Source organism: Zosterops lateralis (assembly GCF_965231275.1).
Source record: "Zosterops lateralis genome assembly, chromosome: 2".
NCBI lineage: Eukaryota > Metazoa > Chordata > Aves > Passeriformes > Zosteropidae > Zosterops > Zosterops lateralis.
The window spans coordinates 969,645-984,345 of NC_139763.1; the positions used below are offsets into that span (position 1 = coordinate 969,645).

The following is a 14,701-nucleotide window of genomic DNA, read 5'->3' on the forward strand; positions in this document are numbered from 1 at the left end:
TTTGGGATGTCAGCACAATCCTGGACATGGATTTGGGATGTCAGGACAATCCTGACCATGGATTTGGGATGTCAGCACAATCCTGGACATGGATTTGGGATGTTAGCACAATCCTGGACATGGATTTGGGATGTCAGCACAATCCTGGACATGGATTTGGGATCTCAAGACAATCCTGGACATGGATTTGGGATCTCAAGACAATCCTGGACATGGATTTGGGATCTCAAGACAATCCTGACCATGGATTTGGGATCTCAGCACCATCCTGACCATGGATTTGGGATCTCAGCACAGCCCTGATGCTCCAGGGGCCTCTGCCCAGCTCCTCCTGCTCCTTGCTCTGCCAAAAACACAGTGAAGAGGGAACATGGAAAGGAAAGGAACACTAAATTGCCTGAAGACTGGTGGATTCAAATTCCCAGCCCAGCCTGGAGGAATAACTGCACTTTATTGATGACCTGGCATTTTTCAGAGTGTGGATTCCATTTATCCTGGTTTTATTTCTGTCTCTGGCAATAAATACTCCCATTACACCCACCTCACTCTGCCTTCCTGAAGCATTTTAAGTGCAGGACAAACTGAAAAGGAATTTGTGAGTATTTTCTTCGGGATGAAGCTGTGCCAAGAACCCTTCCCAAGAGAGGCTCTGCCTCCTCCCACCCTCCTGGAAGCATTAATTTGCTCCTGCAGCCAGCCCAGGGCCCTGCAAACCACAAAGGAATTTTGCTCTGAGTTTTTACAACGTTTATCAGTCACTGTCAGACACTAAAAGCTCTTGTTGACCACCAGCAGAAGAGAATTTGACTGAGAGTTCTGAATTTAGTGCCTTAAAGCAGAAAGAACCCAAATTAACCCCCCCCCCGTGGAGTCTGGAGTGTCCAATAAAGCACAAAGAACAAGAGAACCTCTTCTGTACTAAAAAAAATGGGGTTATTTGATTTTTTTTTCTGGGTTTGATACAAATTGTCTAAAAAAAACCAATAAGGAATGTGGGGTTTTTCTGAGCTGAGGTGTCTCAGCCTTTCCAGGAACAGCCCAGGCCAGCAGCTGCCAAAAGCTTCATCAGGTTCCTCCTAGACCAGATTTAATCCCTTGGGATTAGTGAGGCTGCTGACACAGGGAGCTTCAGGAAAGTCTGACTCATGTGGGAATTGTCATCTCAGCACCAGCTTTGCTTTAGTCACCACACTCTGAGGTTGGGCTGGGCACAGAGGGGGAACCACAGCTCACAAAACAACCAAATTGTTTGTTTGGAGCAACCCAACTCACCCAGAGGACAGAAATAAGGTTAAACCCCCCTGGGAACATGTGCCTGTATTCCTGAATAAACCCTGCACTGGACTTGTGTTGTTAAAATATTTTTACACAATTAAAAAGGATTTACTGGGAACAACTCCAGCGTTGTTGTCACTGAGTCCTCCCTGTCCCTGTCCCCTCCTTGTCCCCTTGGCTTCTGCTGGAGCTGCCAGAGGTGTAAAAGTGCCATTCCCTGTGTCCTGTCCCTCCATCCCTTGTCCCCAGTCCCTCTGCAGCTCTCCTGGAGCCCCTTTAGGTGCTCTGAGCTCTCCCTGGAGTTTTTCCTCTCCAGGTGAGCACCCCCAGCTCTCCCAGCCTGGTTTGCATGTTCAAGTTCCAAGTCCAGGTACAAGATCCTGGCACTGGGGTTAATTCCAGTCCTTCCTGAGCTCCCAAAGAATCCAAGAAACATTCCCAAGCTCCTGGGCAAGAAACCTGACAGGCCTGAAGGCAAAGCCTGGCTTTGTGTGGTTCAAGCCTTGTGTAAAGGTGAGTTCCTGTGTGAATTCACTACTTTGAGCACCTAAATTCACTTTTAGTGCAGCTTTCTGGAATTCCAGGCAGTCGAGCTCCTGTGGGATGGGGTTACTCCAGCCAGGGCAGCTCCAGAACTGGCAGCAGTTCCCACCTGGAGCTGGTGACAATCAGTTTCCAGTCCCCAGCACAGCATTTCTCAGCTCTCTGACACCACTGAGGCAGCAGCTTTGATGTGGGGAGGTTGTAAAAGCCTTGGGAGGCAGGGGAGAGGCAAATGCTGTAAAAAAACCCCAGAAAACTGGTGAGAAGGACTCACCCCCAGCAAATGGATCTGCAGGAGCACTCCAGGGATATCAAAACATCCTCAGCCTCACTTTCTGTTTCACTCCACTCAAATGAAACTGGATTTCAGTAAGTCATTAATGGAAACAGCCATAAAATGTAAGAGAGAAATAAATACATTTTAGTGCAGTAGCAGCCATAAAACGGGGTGTGAGTCACTCCTAGAATTTACTGAAGCTTGGAATCACTGCCAGGTTGGACTGTGAGCAATAAATCCAGTTCCTTTTGAGCAGAGGAAAATTCCTTTGTCAGCAAAAGGCTTCCCCTGCAGACAATGACATTGCTCTGACTCACTGATTCTTTATATCAAGCACAACTGGTATCAGTTTGTTGGAGTTGTTTTTTTTTTTTATTCTAATATCAGGAAATACAGTAAATACCAACTGGTATCTCTTACACTGAGCAGCATGAAATTAATTCCAAGGACTTTGTGGTGCCAGCAAATTGTCCTTTTGTGCCAGAGCCATCACAAGTCAGGAATAGTTTTGCTTTGCCATGCACAACCTGCTGAGTGTAGGGACTTGCTTAAAAACCCAGAACTTTTTACCAAAAGAAGAAGAAGAAAAAAAAGCTACTTTATATTTACCTGAACAATAATATAAAATTCTTAAAATCAGCTCTTTTCCCAGCAGGGATGGGCTCTGTCCTGTCCTGCTCACTAATTGTTCACTGAAACTCGGACACAGGTGGAGCTTTGGAAGTGATGGAAAGCCATGGATGTGGAGATTCCTGGTTTCATTCCCTTTGAAATGCTAAATTACAGTCCTATGTACATATTCACAAGTGTCCTGGGAATAGAGGAGCTTCAGACAGAGCCTGGAATTGTCTCAGTCCCACCAGTTTGGGAAGCAAGCCAAGGACAAAGGACTGTGAATTATCTACAGACAAGAACCACGGGGCAGCTGTGGAGAGCAGGGCCAGCACAGAGCTCAGCCCCACAGCTCTTCTGTTCTCCCAAACTTGTAGATCAGAGTGCTGAGGGGGAAAGAAAAAAATATAAGAAATAAAAATCAGGTCACACATTAAGGTAATTCTAACAGCATCATTAAATCTTATCCTTAAATCTCATCTCATCAAATCAACAGCCCAGCCCTGGACTTTTAGACAGATCAGGATTTGGGTTTGGTGTTTGTATTTGGTTATATTTGCATGGCTGGAACTGTGGGAAGCTCAAACAGAAAACCACCAAGTTTCACAGCTCTTCTGGAGGAAAAATCTGGGATTTATGAAATTCAAGGAGTCCAGAGCAGCAAGTCTCACTCTGGAACCAGGGATTCAGCTCAACATGACAGGATGTGCTGGGATAAAACCCAAACAATTCCATTTTTATGAACAAATCAGAAAGAATATTAAGGCTGTAGAATCAGATGCAGATTACAATTTGATTTCCAAAATTCCACATGTTGTGGCTGCCCCTGGATCCCTGGCAGTGTCCCAGGCCAGGCTGGACATTGGGAGGTGTCCCTGGATGGGATTTAAGGTCTCTTCCAACCCAAACCGTCCTGGGATTTTAAATAAAGACTAAAAATTTCAGGCACAAATTTCCCTTTTCAATCCCAGAGGGGATTTAGGAGCTGCTGTTCTGCAGGAATGTCCCTCATTTCCCAGATCCAGATCACTGCAAAGCACCTGGTGAGGGGCTGGAAGGAAAAGGATCAGCCGGGAATTGAAAGGAGAAAGGAGGTGAGAGGAAACTCTCAGTGCCTGATCTTGGAACTGACACTGCTGAACACTTTCAGTGCCTTTTATTAATAAAATCCATGGATTGCAAAATGCATTCCACACCTAAAGGGAGTTATTAGAGACTCCAAATGGATTTTCAACTGTTACACGATGGATTTAATAATATTATTTGAAATGAATCCAGTGTGCTGGTACAGAACACAGCAGCAGGCTCTTACAAAAAGGACTTATCACTCTTTCTGAGTGCAGTGAAATGAAATCCAGGGAATATCAAGGAGCAGAAAATTGAGCCATTGGTGTGAAACACTCTGGGAAAGGGGGATTGAATCCCCCAGCTGGGAGAGAAGCCAAGGAATTGCAGGACAGAGGTGAATAATTGTCATTTTCCCTCCTCCAGAACACTCTGTGCATCCCTGGGCACCCACATTCCAGAGTTCTGCATCCTGGGGGAGCAGAGAGCTGGACAAACAGGAGTGTGAGGGAGCAAAGAGCCTGGACAGGGGCAAATCAAACCTCATTTCTAAACTCTGCAGCAAAGGGAGCAGAAAACAGAGCTGCTTTTCCAGGAGGATCAAGGTATTGAGGCAGGAAAGTCCCTTTGGAAAGAGGGGAATTTGCCCAGGTGACTTACCTGAAAAATATTAATGCATTCTGGAAAAACACTGCTAATCCAGGGTACACATTAGTGTCTGCAGAGGAGGAACAGAGAAAACACTCAGTTCTTTAATTCTGACAGGTGGGTTTAACAGAACATTCCAGTTACTGGGAGCTGGATTTACCAGGATATTCCAGTTTAATAAATAAGTAATAAAATATTTATTTAACAAGATATTCCAGTTACTGGGAGTTGGATTTACCATGATATTCCAGTTACTTAGAGCTGGATTTAACAGGGTATTCCAGTTTAATAAATAAGTAATAAAATATTTATTTAACAAGATATTCCAGTTACTGGGAGCTGGATTTAGCAGGATATTCCAGCTACTGGGAAGGGGTTTAACAGGACATTCCAGTTACTGGGAGGGGATTTGACAGGATATTCCAGCTACTGGAAGGTGGATTTAACAGGATATTCCAGATTAATAAATAAATAAATAATAACATATTTATTTAACAGAATATTCCAGTTACTGGGAGCTGGATTTACCAGGATATTCCAGTTTAATAAATAAGTAATAAAATATTTATTTAACAAGATATTCCAGTTACTGGGAGTTGGATTTACCATGATATTCCAGTTACTGAGAGCTGGGTTTAACAGAATATTCCAGTTATTGGGAGCTGGATTTAATGGGATATTCCAGTTACTGGGAGCTGGATTTAACAGGGTATTCCAGTTTAATAAATAAGTAATAAAATATTTATTTAACAAGATATTCCAGTTACTGGGAGCTGGATTTACCAGGATATTCCAGTTTAATAAATAAGTAATAAAATATTTATTTAACAAGATATTCCAGTTACTGGGAGCTGGATTTAACAGGGTATTCCAGCTACTGGAAGGGATTTAACAGGATATTCCAGCTACTGGAAGGTGGATTTAACAGGATATTCCAGTCGAATAAATAAATAATAAAATATTTATTTAACAAGATATTCCAGTTACTGGGAGCTGGATTTAACAGGATATTCCAGTTTAATAAATAAATAATAAATATTTATTTAACAAGATATTCCAGTTACTGGGAGCTGGGTTTAACACAATATTCCAGCTACTGGGAGCTGGATTTCACTGGATATTCCAGTTACTGGGAGCTGGATTTACCATGTATATTCCAGGCACTGGAAGGTGGATTTAACAGGATATTCCAGTTTAATAAATAAGTAATAAAATATTTATTTAGAGGATATTTCAGTTACTGGGAGTTGGATTTACCAGGATAGTCCAGTTTAATAAAGAAATAAAATAAATAATAACATATTTATTTACAAGGATATTCCAGTTACTGGAAGCTGGATCTAACAGGATATATTCCAGTTTAATAAAGAAATAATATAATATTTATTTAACAAGATATTCCAGTTACTGGGACCTCGGTTGACCATGTATATTCCAGCTACTGGAAGGTGGATTTAACAAGATATTCCAGTTTAATTAATAAATAAATAATAACATATTTATTTACCAGGATATTCCAGTTACTGGGAGCTGGATTTAACAGGATATTCCAATTTAATAAATAAATAATAAAATATTTATTTACCAGGATATTCCAGTTACTGGGAGCTGGATTTCACAGGATATTCCAGTACCAATCTCAGTCTAAAACCTGAATGCCGTGGCTTGGATTATCCAGACACCACAGGCTTCCATCCCTGTGGATTCCCTGGCCAGAAAAGCACTTTCCTAGAGGAGGAAATGTCCAAACTCACTCTGTGTAACATATGCTCCAAAGAGAATCCACATGGAAGCAATGAGGGATCCAAACATCAACATGAAGCCGATGAAGAGCCAGATCCGAGCCCCTGCAGGGGAGAGAGAAATGCGGATTTTTTTTTATCCAGAGGGTCAGGAAATCCAGCTGCTCCTCTGGGAGGATGGAATACACCATCTCACTAAAGGCACAAAAGGTTAAACACAAGGATCAAGGACAAAATCCACCTGCTCAGTTCTTATTGGGAAAGAAAAAAGACTCCAGGTTCTCTGGAGGTGGGTCATGAATGACACACACAAAAAAAGCACCACAGGCCACTTGAAATAGCATCAAATCCCTCCAGATTTACAAATCCCAGAGAAAACGCTGCTGAAATCCACGTGGGAAATAGAATTATGAATGGAAGCAGAGAGGACAGCAGGTCCAGGGACACCCACAGCAGGGACACAGAGGAAATGGAAATGTTTGTGCCACATCCCTGGGGAATGTTGAATGTCCAGAGCCACCCCCAGGCAGGAACTGAATTCTCCCAGCAACTATCCAGGGTTTGCAGGGAAAGTTTAGACAGCCAGAAATTGAATTTCGCCAAGTTCCCTTTTAAACAAAGCCAGCACTTATCTCCGAGGGTTAACTCAGTAAAGAAATTAATTCACAGAAATTCTCTCCTACTCCTTATCTTCTGATTGTTTCTTTCACCACCACTTGGAAAAAAAACCCAGCAAGTAAATGCTTCATCTGAGCAGGATTTGTAGAGTTAATTTACCTGTTCTTCCTAAGCATCCATCACTGTAGCTGTCTCCTCTCACCTGTGCATTTGATACAGCATTTATCCTGGGGACAAAAAAACCAAGATTTATTTCAGATTACAGAAATTCAGTGGAGAGTTACAAGTTAAACCCCAGGGGTTTTTTGTTGGGTTTTTTTTAAGATGTGACAAATTCTGGGAAAATTCCCTGGCAATCTGTACAGTCACAAATCCCAAATCATGCTTTTTTTCTTGCCAATATTGGATGATTCAATAAGAGTTGTTACTTTTATTTTTATCTCCATGACAAAAGCCAGGTTATTATTACCCATCCTGTTTGAGGAAGTTTTGGGCAAGGAAGAGCTCTAAAAATTTTAAAAACAGAGGGAAATGCAGTCAAATTGTTTAATATTGAGGTAAATATTGGATTCTCCATCCCTGGCAGTGCCCAAGGCCAGGCCTGGAGCAGCCTGGGGCAGTGGAAGGTGTCCCTGCCATGACTCTGGATGGGATTTAAGGTCCCTCCCAACCCAACCCAACCCACTCCCTGATTGTGTGATTTATCCATGCTGGATGCCCTGTCAGCAGAGTCTGGATGAGTTTGGTGTGTGCTGAGGGCCCCCAGTGCCCAGCACTCACATGAAGAAGGCCAGGGTGGAGAAGACCCCACAGGTGTGGAAGGCGTGGTTCAGCTGCTCCGGCTTGGGGTAAACCACGGCGGCGTCGATCATGATCCACCAGCCTGTGAAAAACTGGGCACAGGCACAGGGGGTGAGGCTGGGGAACACAGCACAGCCAGGGGAAACCAGGACACTGCTCTGGGCAACACTGACTCCTAACTGGCTCCTAACAAACATCAATTCTTCTGGGAAAGTGGTTTAAGTGTGTCCCGTGGGCTGCGCAAATCTCGGCGTTCCCGTTCTCAGAGGAGTGTTTGGGAATCAGCCACACCTTCTGTTCAAATTAAGGAGTGGGGTGTGGATATATTTATGGCCAGAGAAGCTGTGGCTGCCCCTGGATCCCTGGCAGTGCCCACTGGGGCTTGGAGCAGCCTGGGACAGTGGGAGGTGTCCCTGTCACAGCACTGGGTGGGATTTAAGGTCCCTTCCAACCCAAACCCTTCTGGGGTTCTATGAAATTCCCTGTGTGATTTCTGTGAGTTTCCCTGTTCCTTGTTCCCCTTCAGAACAAAGAATCCAGACTCTGAACACACATGAGAGGGAGATGATGCAGAACAGAGCAGTTCTAACAGCTCCAACCCCTACAGGAAACCCACAAGGAATTTCTTTTCAAGAAGAGAAATGATTCAGCAATGTCACAGGATTGGTGACAATGCTGCTGACAACCCCACCACAGTGACCGCTAGAAGGAAGAGGCTGGATTTGGGGGAGTTAAGAGGAAGAAGTGACAGAACCTGAGGAACAAGGGTGTCTGTCTGTGCCCAGGTCACTCACCAGCACCCCGGCCACGATGGAGGCGATGGCGTTGCGGCGCTCGCTCCAGTCGATGCACTCGCACTCCGGCCAGCGGAAATTGTCCAGGAAGCCCGCCATGGCCACAGCTCACACTGCCCTGGACACAGGTCACTGCTCAGGACACGGCTCACAGTGCCCAGGACACAGCTGAGGGAACAGTTCTCAGTGCCCTGGGCACGGCTCAAGCTGCCCCACACTCCCTCCTGGGCTCTTCCATCAGCAGCCGCTCCTGAGTGCCTGAAACACAGCCAAGGGTGAGGTCAGGATTGGTGCCTTAAGGTTTAGATTTCATATTTTCTATCATTTCTATATTTACTAAATTCTGGTACAGAATTCTGAGCTTCATATGAAGTGTTAGCCAGTTCTCCTCACAGCTCAGTCAGACACAACAATCTTTTTCCAGTCCCAGAACCAAGGGCACCATTGCAGCTTCAGGTGTAAATAAAAAAGTGCAAACAGCAAATTGAGGGGAGCAAACTGAGAGGATGGAACTTCATAACCTGAAACTATAATTAGACAATTAACCCCAATGTGTAAATGGACCAAAACTTATAAAAATGGGAAAACTCATGCCCATTTTGGGTGTAGCCAAAGCCAGGCTCTTGCTCTGCCCAAGGTGCATCCTTTGAAGGCCTTTAATAAATCCCCATTTTATTCCTTTAACTCCGTCCAGCCTGTTCCAGGGAGCCTCTCGAGGCACCAGGATCAATCAGGAACATCTCAAGATGTGGGACTGTAACTCTTGTGAGTCACAGTCTGAGGGTTTTTACCGAATTCAGGTTTTTATAGAGAACCTTCCAGTGGAATTTGCACTGCCCATGGCAGGAGAGGGAACAAAGTTGTTATAAAACCCTCCCAATCCAAACCATTCCATGATAAACTCTATTGATGCTGTATTGAGCTGAACCTCTCTTACACAGAACCACAAAAGAAAATCACTCACAACCCAACAGCTGATGGCAGAACTCAATCTTTAATTCATGTCAAGGAGTCTCAATTAAATACTAATATTTCCAGTCTCCAATCTAACAGATAATATGATTTAGTGCCTTTTTTAACACAGAGCAAAAGAGCCCAACTCAGCTGATTCCAAGGGTAAAGAAGGTCTCACTGCACAGACAGAAGGAACTTCAAATATGGGAAGAGGAAAGCAAAGTTAATTAAGTGACTCGCAACTGCTCTTAGCACCATTCTAATTCAGTTTAGTATTGTCAACTTCTGCATTTCCCAACCTGCCATAATTCATTTCCAGCCATTTGTAAAGACTAACAAAAATGTCCTTCATAACTGTGTGACAGCACAGACTGATGGAGAACAGTTTCAGGTTGATAACAGCAGTGAGAAGTGGAATAAAAATCGATCAATAAACAGTTTGTGCTACAAACACAGGTCACCTCCTGGGAACAAGATCCAAAAGTCTGTCCTCCAGAATCCAGTCCCAGAAAGCCACACTTGTGATGCCACTTCAAACATTAAAATCAATCACTCAATTCCAAAGCTATTTTAATTTTACAGCATCTGGGCTCAGCCATCTGGTGATTCTCCTCAATGACACCTTTCCCTGGCAAATGGACAGATGCCACAGCTCTCACAGGGAAGTGCAGTGCTCTGCTCCTACACAATTCCAGGATCATCAGGGTGGGAAAAGCTCTTTAAGCTCATCCAGTCCCACCCAGCAGTGCCCCTAAACTGTGTCCCCAAGGGCCACATCCACCTCCTGAGCACTCCCTGGAACAGGAGCTCCACCAAAGCTCTGGGCAACTCATCCCCAGGCCTGAGCCCCCTTTCCATGGGGAAATTCCTGCTGCTGGCCAAGCTGAGCCTCCCCTGGCCCAGCCTGAGGCCGTTCCCTCTCCTCCTGTCCCTGTTCCCTGGGAGCAGAGCCCGACCCCCCCGGCTGTCCCCTCCTGGCAGGGACTTGTGCAGAGCCACAAGGTCCCCCCTGAGCCTCCTTTTCTCCAGGCTCAGCCCCTTCCCAGCTCCCTCAGCCCCTCCTGGGGCTCCAGACCCTTCCCAGCTCCCTCAGCCCCTCCTGGGGCTCCAGACCCTTCCCCAGCTCCCTGGGCTGAATTACAACTGCTCCTAAAGCCCTTCCTCCTTTTCCACTCATAAATGGCTCCAGCCGGAGTTTCTTTGTTCCTCTTCAGACCAGAGTTGTGCCTGTCCCTCTCCTGCAGCAATTCCTGCTTTCCTCTCCCAGTTCCTCAGCCACCCACAGTGGAACCTGCTCTCCCCACTATGGAGAGTGGGAGTGGCTGGAGGCAAAAAGGGAATCATGGAATGGTTTGGGTTGGGTGGGACTTTAAATCCCACCCAGTGCCACCCCAGCCATGGCAGGGACACCTCCCACTGTCCCCAATGTCCAACCTGGCCTTGGGCACTGCCAGGGATCCAGGGGCAGCCACAGCAAATCTGGGCACCCTGAACACAGTGCAGGGACAACCCAAAAGAGATGGGCCACTCCTCACAAGGTGTTCAAGAAATCCAGCTGAAAAATCCAGGGTTTAATATGCCAAAGAAAAGGAATGTATTGATAGAGGGGAGGGAAGAGACTCTCCCAAGGGACCTCAGCAGAACATCCCTGTGGGAACAAAGGACCATGAGGTGACAATGGGCACAGGCACCCAAGAGAGCCAGAGGAGTCTTGGGGCTGGGGAACAAGAAATAGGAAAGGATTGGGGTCAGGAAAGGGTTTAGGATTGTGCCCCTGTGCCCCCCCAGGTGAGGCCCCACCTGCAGAGCTGCCCCAGCCCTGGGGCCCAGCACAGGGAGGACGTGGAGCTCAAGGAGAGAGCCCAGAGGAGGCTCCAGGATGAGCAGAGGGATGGAGCAGCTCTGCTGGGAGGAAAGGCTGGCACAGCTGGGATTGTTCAGCCTGGACAGGAGAAGCTTTGGGCTGAGCTCAGGGTGGCCTTGCAGGGCCTGAAGGAGCCCCAGGAAACCTGGAGAGAGACAATTCCCAAGGGCCAAAGGGACAGGACACAGGGAATGGCTTCACACTGAGAAATGACAAGTTTAGGTGGGATGTTGGGAAAAAATCCTTCCCTGGGCTGGAATTCCCAGATTTGCTGTGGCTGCCCCTGGATCCCTGGCAGTGCCCAAGGCCAGGTTGGACATTGGGGACAGTGGGAGGTGTCCCTGCCATGGCAGGGCTGGCATTGGGTGGGATTTAAGGTCCCTCCCAACCCAAACACTCCATGATCCATAATTCTCAACATCCTCAGAAAAAAAGGAAGAAAACAACAAACTCCATTTTAAAATAAACAGCCCCAGTGTGAGGCTGAGGCTCCACAGAGAGCACAGGAGCCAGGCTGGAGTTTGTCCCCACAGGGATTTACAGGGACAGCTCTGTGCACACACAGCTCTGCTGGAGGAGCTGGAATTCCCCACCTGGATGAAGGTGCAGAACTCCCTCTCTGGTTTCAGCCCTTCCACCCACACACCTCCCAGGGAGGAAACAAGGAAATCCCTTGAATTTCCCGTCCTTCAATGCCCTTCCCAGCATCAGCCTCCTCCCCTTTCTCCCCTTTCCCAAGGGCAGACAGGAATGTTCCTCACTCCTCACAAAAACACATCTGCAGGAACAAAGTGGAGACTCTGAACAAAGTGAGCACCACTGGAGGTGTAAAAACCACCCAGCATTGAGACTAAACCCACTGGTCTGTTATCCACTCAGAAAACACAACATTTTCATCTGAAAATCAGATTTTCTCTCCCAAAATGAGCTGATTTCACTTTGACAAAATATTGAAAGCAAAATACAAAAAGTCTGCAGAAAGAAAAACGCCTTAATGTGGAATATCATTGGGTTAGTAAAGAACAGAACTGCCTGTTTCCAAAGGAGACAGGAAAAGACAGAAGGAGAAATGGAAGAAACGTAAAGTCATGAAGGATATTCAAGTTTTCCTTGAAGAAGATGCACCTTCCACAATCAACTCATAAAAATAACCTTTAGGTCACACATTTCCCCACATGCACAGAGGATGAAAAGCATATCAGGAGCTTCTGTGACCATTCCTGTTACACCCACCGTCATTTTCCCCCTTATTTCAGTATTTCCCTGCAGTTTCACTTTCAGTTCTCCTCATTCCACAGCACTGGGCTCTGCTGTCTAATTTTTAAGTGTTACAGAAAGGCAAGAGCAAAGAAAGGAAGTCTTAAATTTATACAAAAACGAGGCTGTGTGGCAAACTTATTAAAAAATTATATTAATTATATTTAAATTCCTTATGAGGCCCCATCCCTGGCAGTGCCCAAGGCCAGGCTGGACATTGGGGACAGTGGGAGGTGTCCCTGCCATGGCAGGGGTGGCTCTGGGTGGGATTTAAGGTCCCTTCCCAACCCAAACCATGACTTATCCCTTCACAGGAATGTGCTGAACTGCCCGCAGAGGGGGTTCTTTAAGACCCAATTAAAGTTTGAAGACTTGAGGAGGCAGAGAACAAAATCTCTATTTGGCAATTCTCTCTGCGATAGAATCGGGGCATGACAGGGCAGGACGAGCCACGACCCCACTCCGCAGTTAAAGCCCCGCCAGTAATTCCTACGGCCCCACAAAACACGAAATTATTTCCTTTTAACTTCACTTCCAGACCCCAACTCCCCGCGGTGCGTCCTCAGGGCCGGACAAGCCGTGACACACGGGGACGTGCCGGTGTCTCAGGGGACCGGCCCGGGGGTCTGGCCCACTCCAGCTCCCGCTCTCGCTCTCGCTCCCCATCCCGCTCCCCGTCCCCGCTCCCTGTCCCTGTCCCGGTGTCAGTCCCGGTGCCGCCCGGCCCGGCGCGGCCGCACGTACCCGCTCCTGGGCGAGCCGCTTCCGCCTGCGGGCACTGAGCTCCCTGACTGACGCGCCTTCTGGCCAATCAGATCCCAGCGCGGCGCGTCAGCCGAGGGCTGGGTGAGCACAGCGCGCTGTGATTGGTCAATGCGGCGCCACAAGGCACAAGGCCCGCCCTATTCCGCTGGGGCGGGAAGGGAAGGGGCGTGGCCAGGGCGCTCCCGCCTTTTCTCGCAGGCCACGCCCCGTTCCCCTCAGAGCCCGGAGCCGCTCCCGCCATGGCCGCCCCCTCACATCCCCTCATGGCCCCCTCAGAGCCCGGAGCCGCCTCACACACGGCCCTAAACGACCCCCGGCCTCCTCCGCTGCCCCACGGGAACAGCACAATATTGTCCGGCTGGTCCCATAGGGGAATAGATAAACTTCACCCGTAAATGCTCTTAAACCGCAGTCCGGCGTCTGGTTTAATGAAACTAAACGGAATTAATAAACATGGATAAAGTCTAATTTATAGCATCAATCACGAAATGGTCTGGGTTGGAAGGGAACCTGCTGGACAAGAAATGTGGGGGTAACAAACGTGTCAATAATCTGGAATATATCCTGTCAAAACCAGAAAAATAAGTGAACAAAAACCAGATGTTGAATAAAAGCACTGGGCAAAGAAAAGAACTGGATTCAAGTCAGCATTTTGAGGATTAGAGGGCACCTCTCACAGACGTGGAATTGAAAGTCAAGTTGTCCTCAAAGTCCTCTCTTCCTTTTTTTAACCTGTGTTCCATCAAAATCAGAGACACCACACACCCTGTTCCCTCAGAGGGGCATCTTCTCCCACTAAGAATAAAGATTTATCACTTATGTATTTCTTTTTCAAGATGCCTTGCTCTTGTTTCTCCTTTATTGCTTCTCCTCAGAGCCTTCTCTGTATCTCCACATTCATTCTGAGATGTTACTGCTCTGAAACAGAGAACCCTCAGCAGGACTTGATGTTCACAGTGCCTAGAGAAGGGAAGAATTTCTTCTCAATAACTAGTTTAAATCTCTCATTTTCAAGCCATTCCCACTTGTCCTGTTGGGCAAGAAACAGATTCCTCACCCTGAGAAAAGCTGATACCTCAAATACTGTGTCTTCATAAGACATTAAATTATATATGTATATAATCTTTTGTGTTCATATTAAGACATCATTAAGCCTTTTAAGTGGTTCATTAGACAATAGGAATTCTAGAAATAAACAACGTGAGTTTGGATCTGGGGTCAGCAATGATTGCACCCTTTTTCAGAGTTATAAAATAACATTTATCAAATTCAAATTAAGTCCAGTATCAGCCAGAAAAATCCCTTCTGAAGGCCATTCTCCCCTGGGTTTTCTGCGTGCAGTAGCTGATACTCCTTAGTATTGACTAAACACTGCTTTTAAAGGGTTCTGTGAGCTCAGAGCAACAAAATTATAGACAAGCTCTAAAACACTGAACTCCTCTATACACTTGGGAGAGATAAAAGTGGAAATTATGTTTTCCATGGC

General features: G+C 46.4%; 1 protein-coding gene across 1 annotated transcript; it reads right to left on the minus strand.

Moving 5' to 3' along the window:
• Positions 1 to 1,502: 1,502 nt before the first annotated feature.
• On the minus strand, positions 1,503 to 13,249 carry TMEM50B (transmembrane protein 50B). The gene is made up of 7 exons (XM_083854538.1): positions 13,195 to 13,249; positions 8,376 to 8,633; positions 7,561 to 7,673; positions 6,940 to 7,007; positions 6,175 to 6,267; positions 4,433 to 4,490; positions 1,503 to 3,093 (listed from the first exon to the last, which is right to left on the minus strand). The coding sequence occupies exons 2-7, from the start codon at positions 8,472 to 8,474 to the stop codon at positions 3,048 to 3,050; spliced, it is 477 nt and encodes a 158-aa protein (XP_083710664.1). The 5' UTR covers positions 8,475 to 8,633; positions 13,195 to 13,249; the 3' UTR covers positions 1,503 to 3,047.
• Positions 13,250 to 14,701: the final 1,452 nt, after the last annotated feature.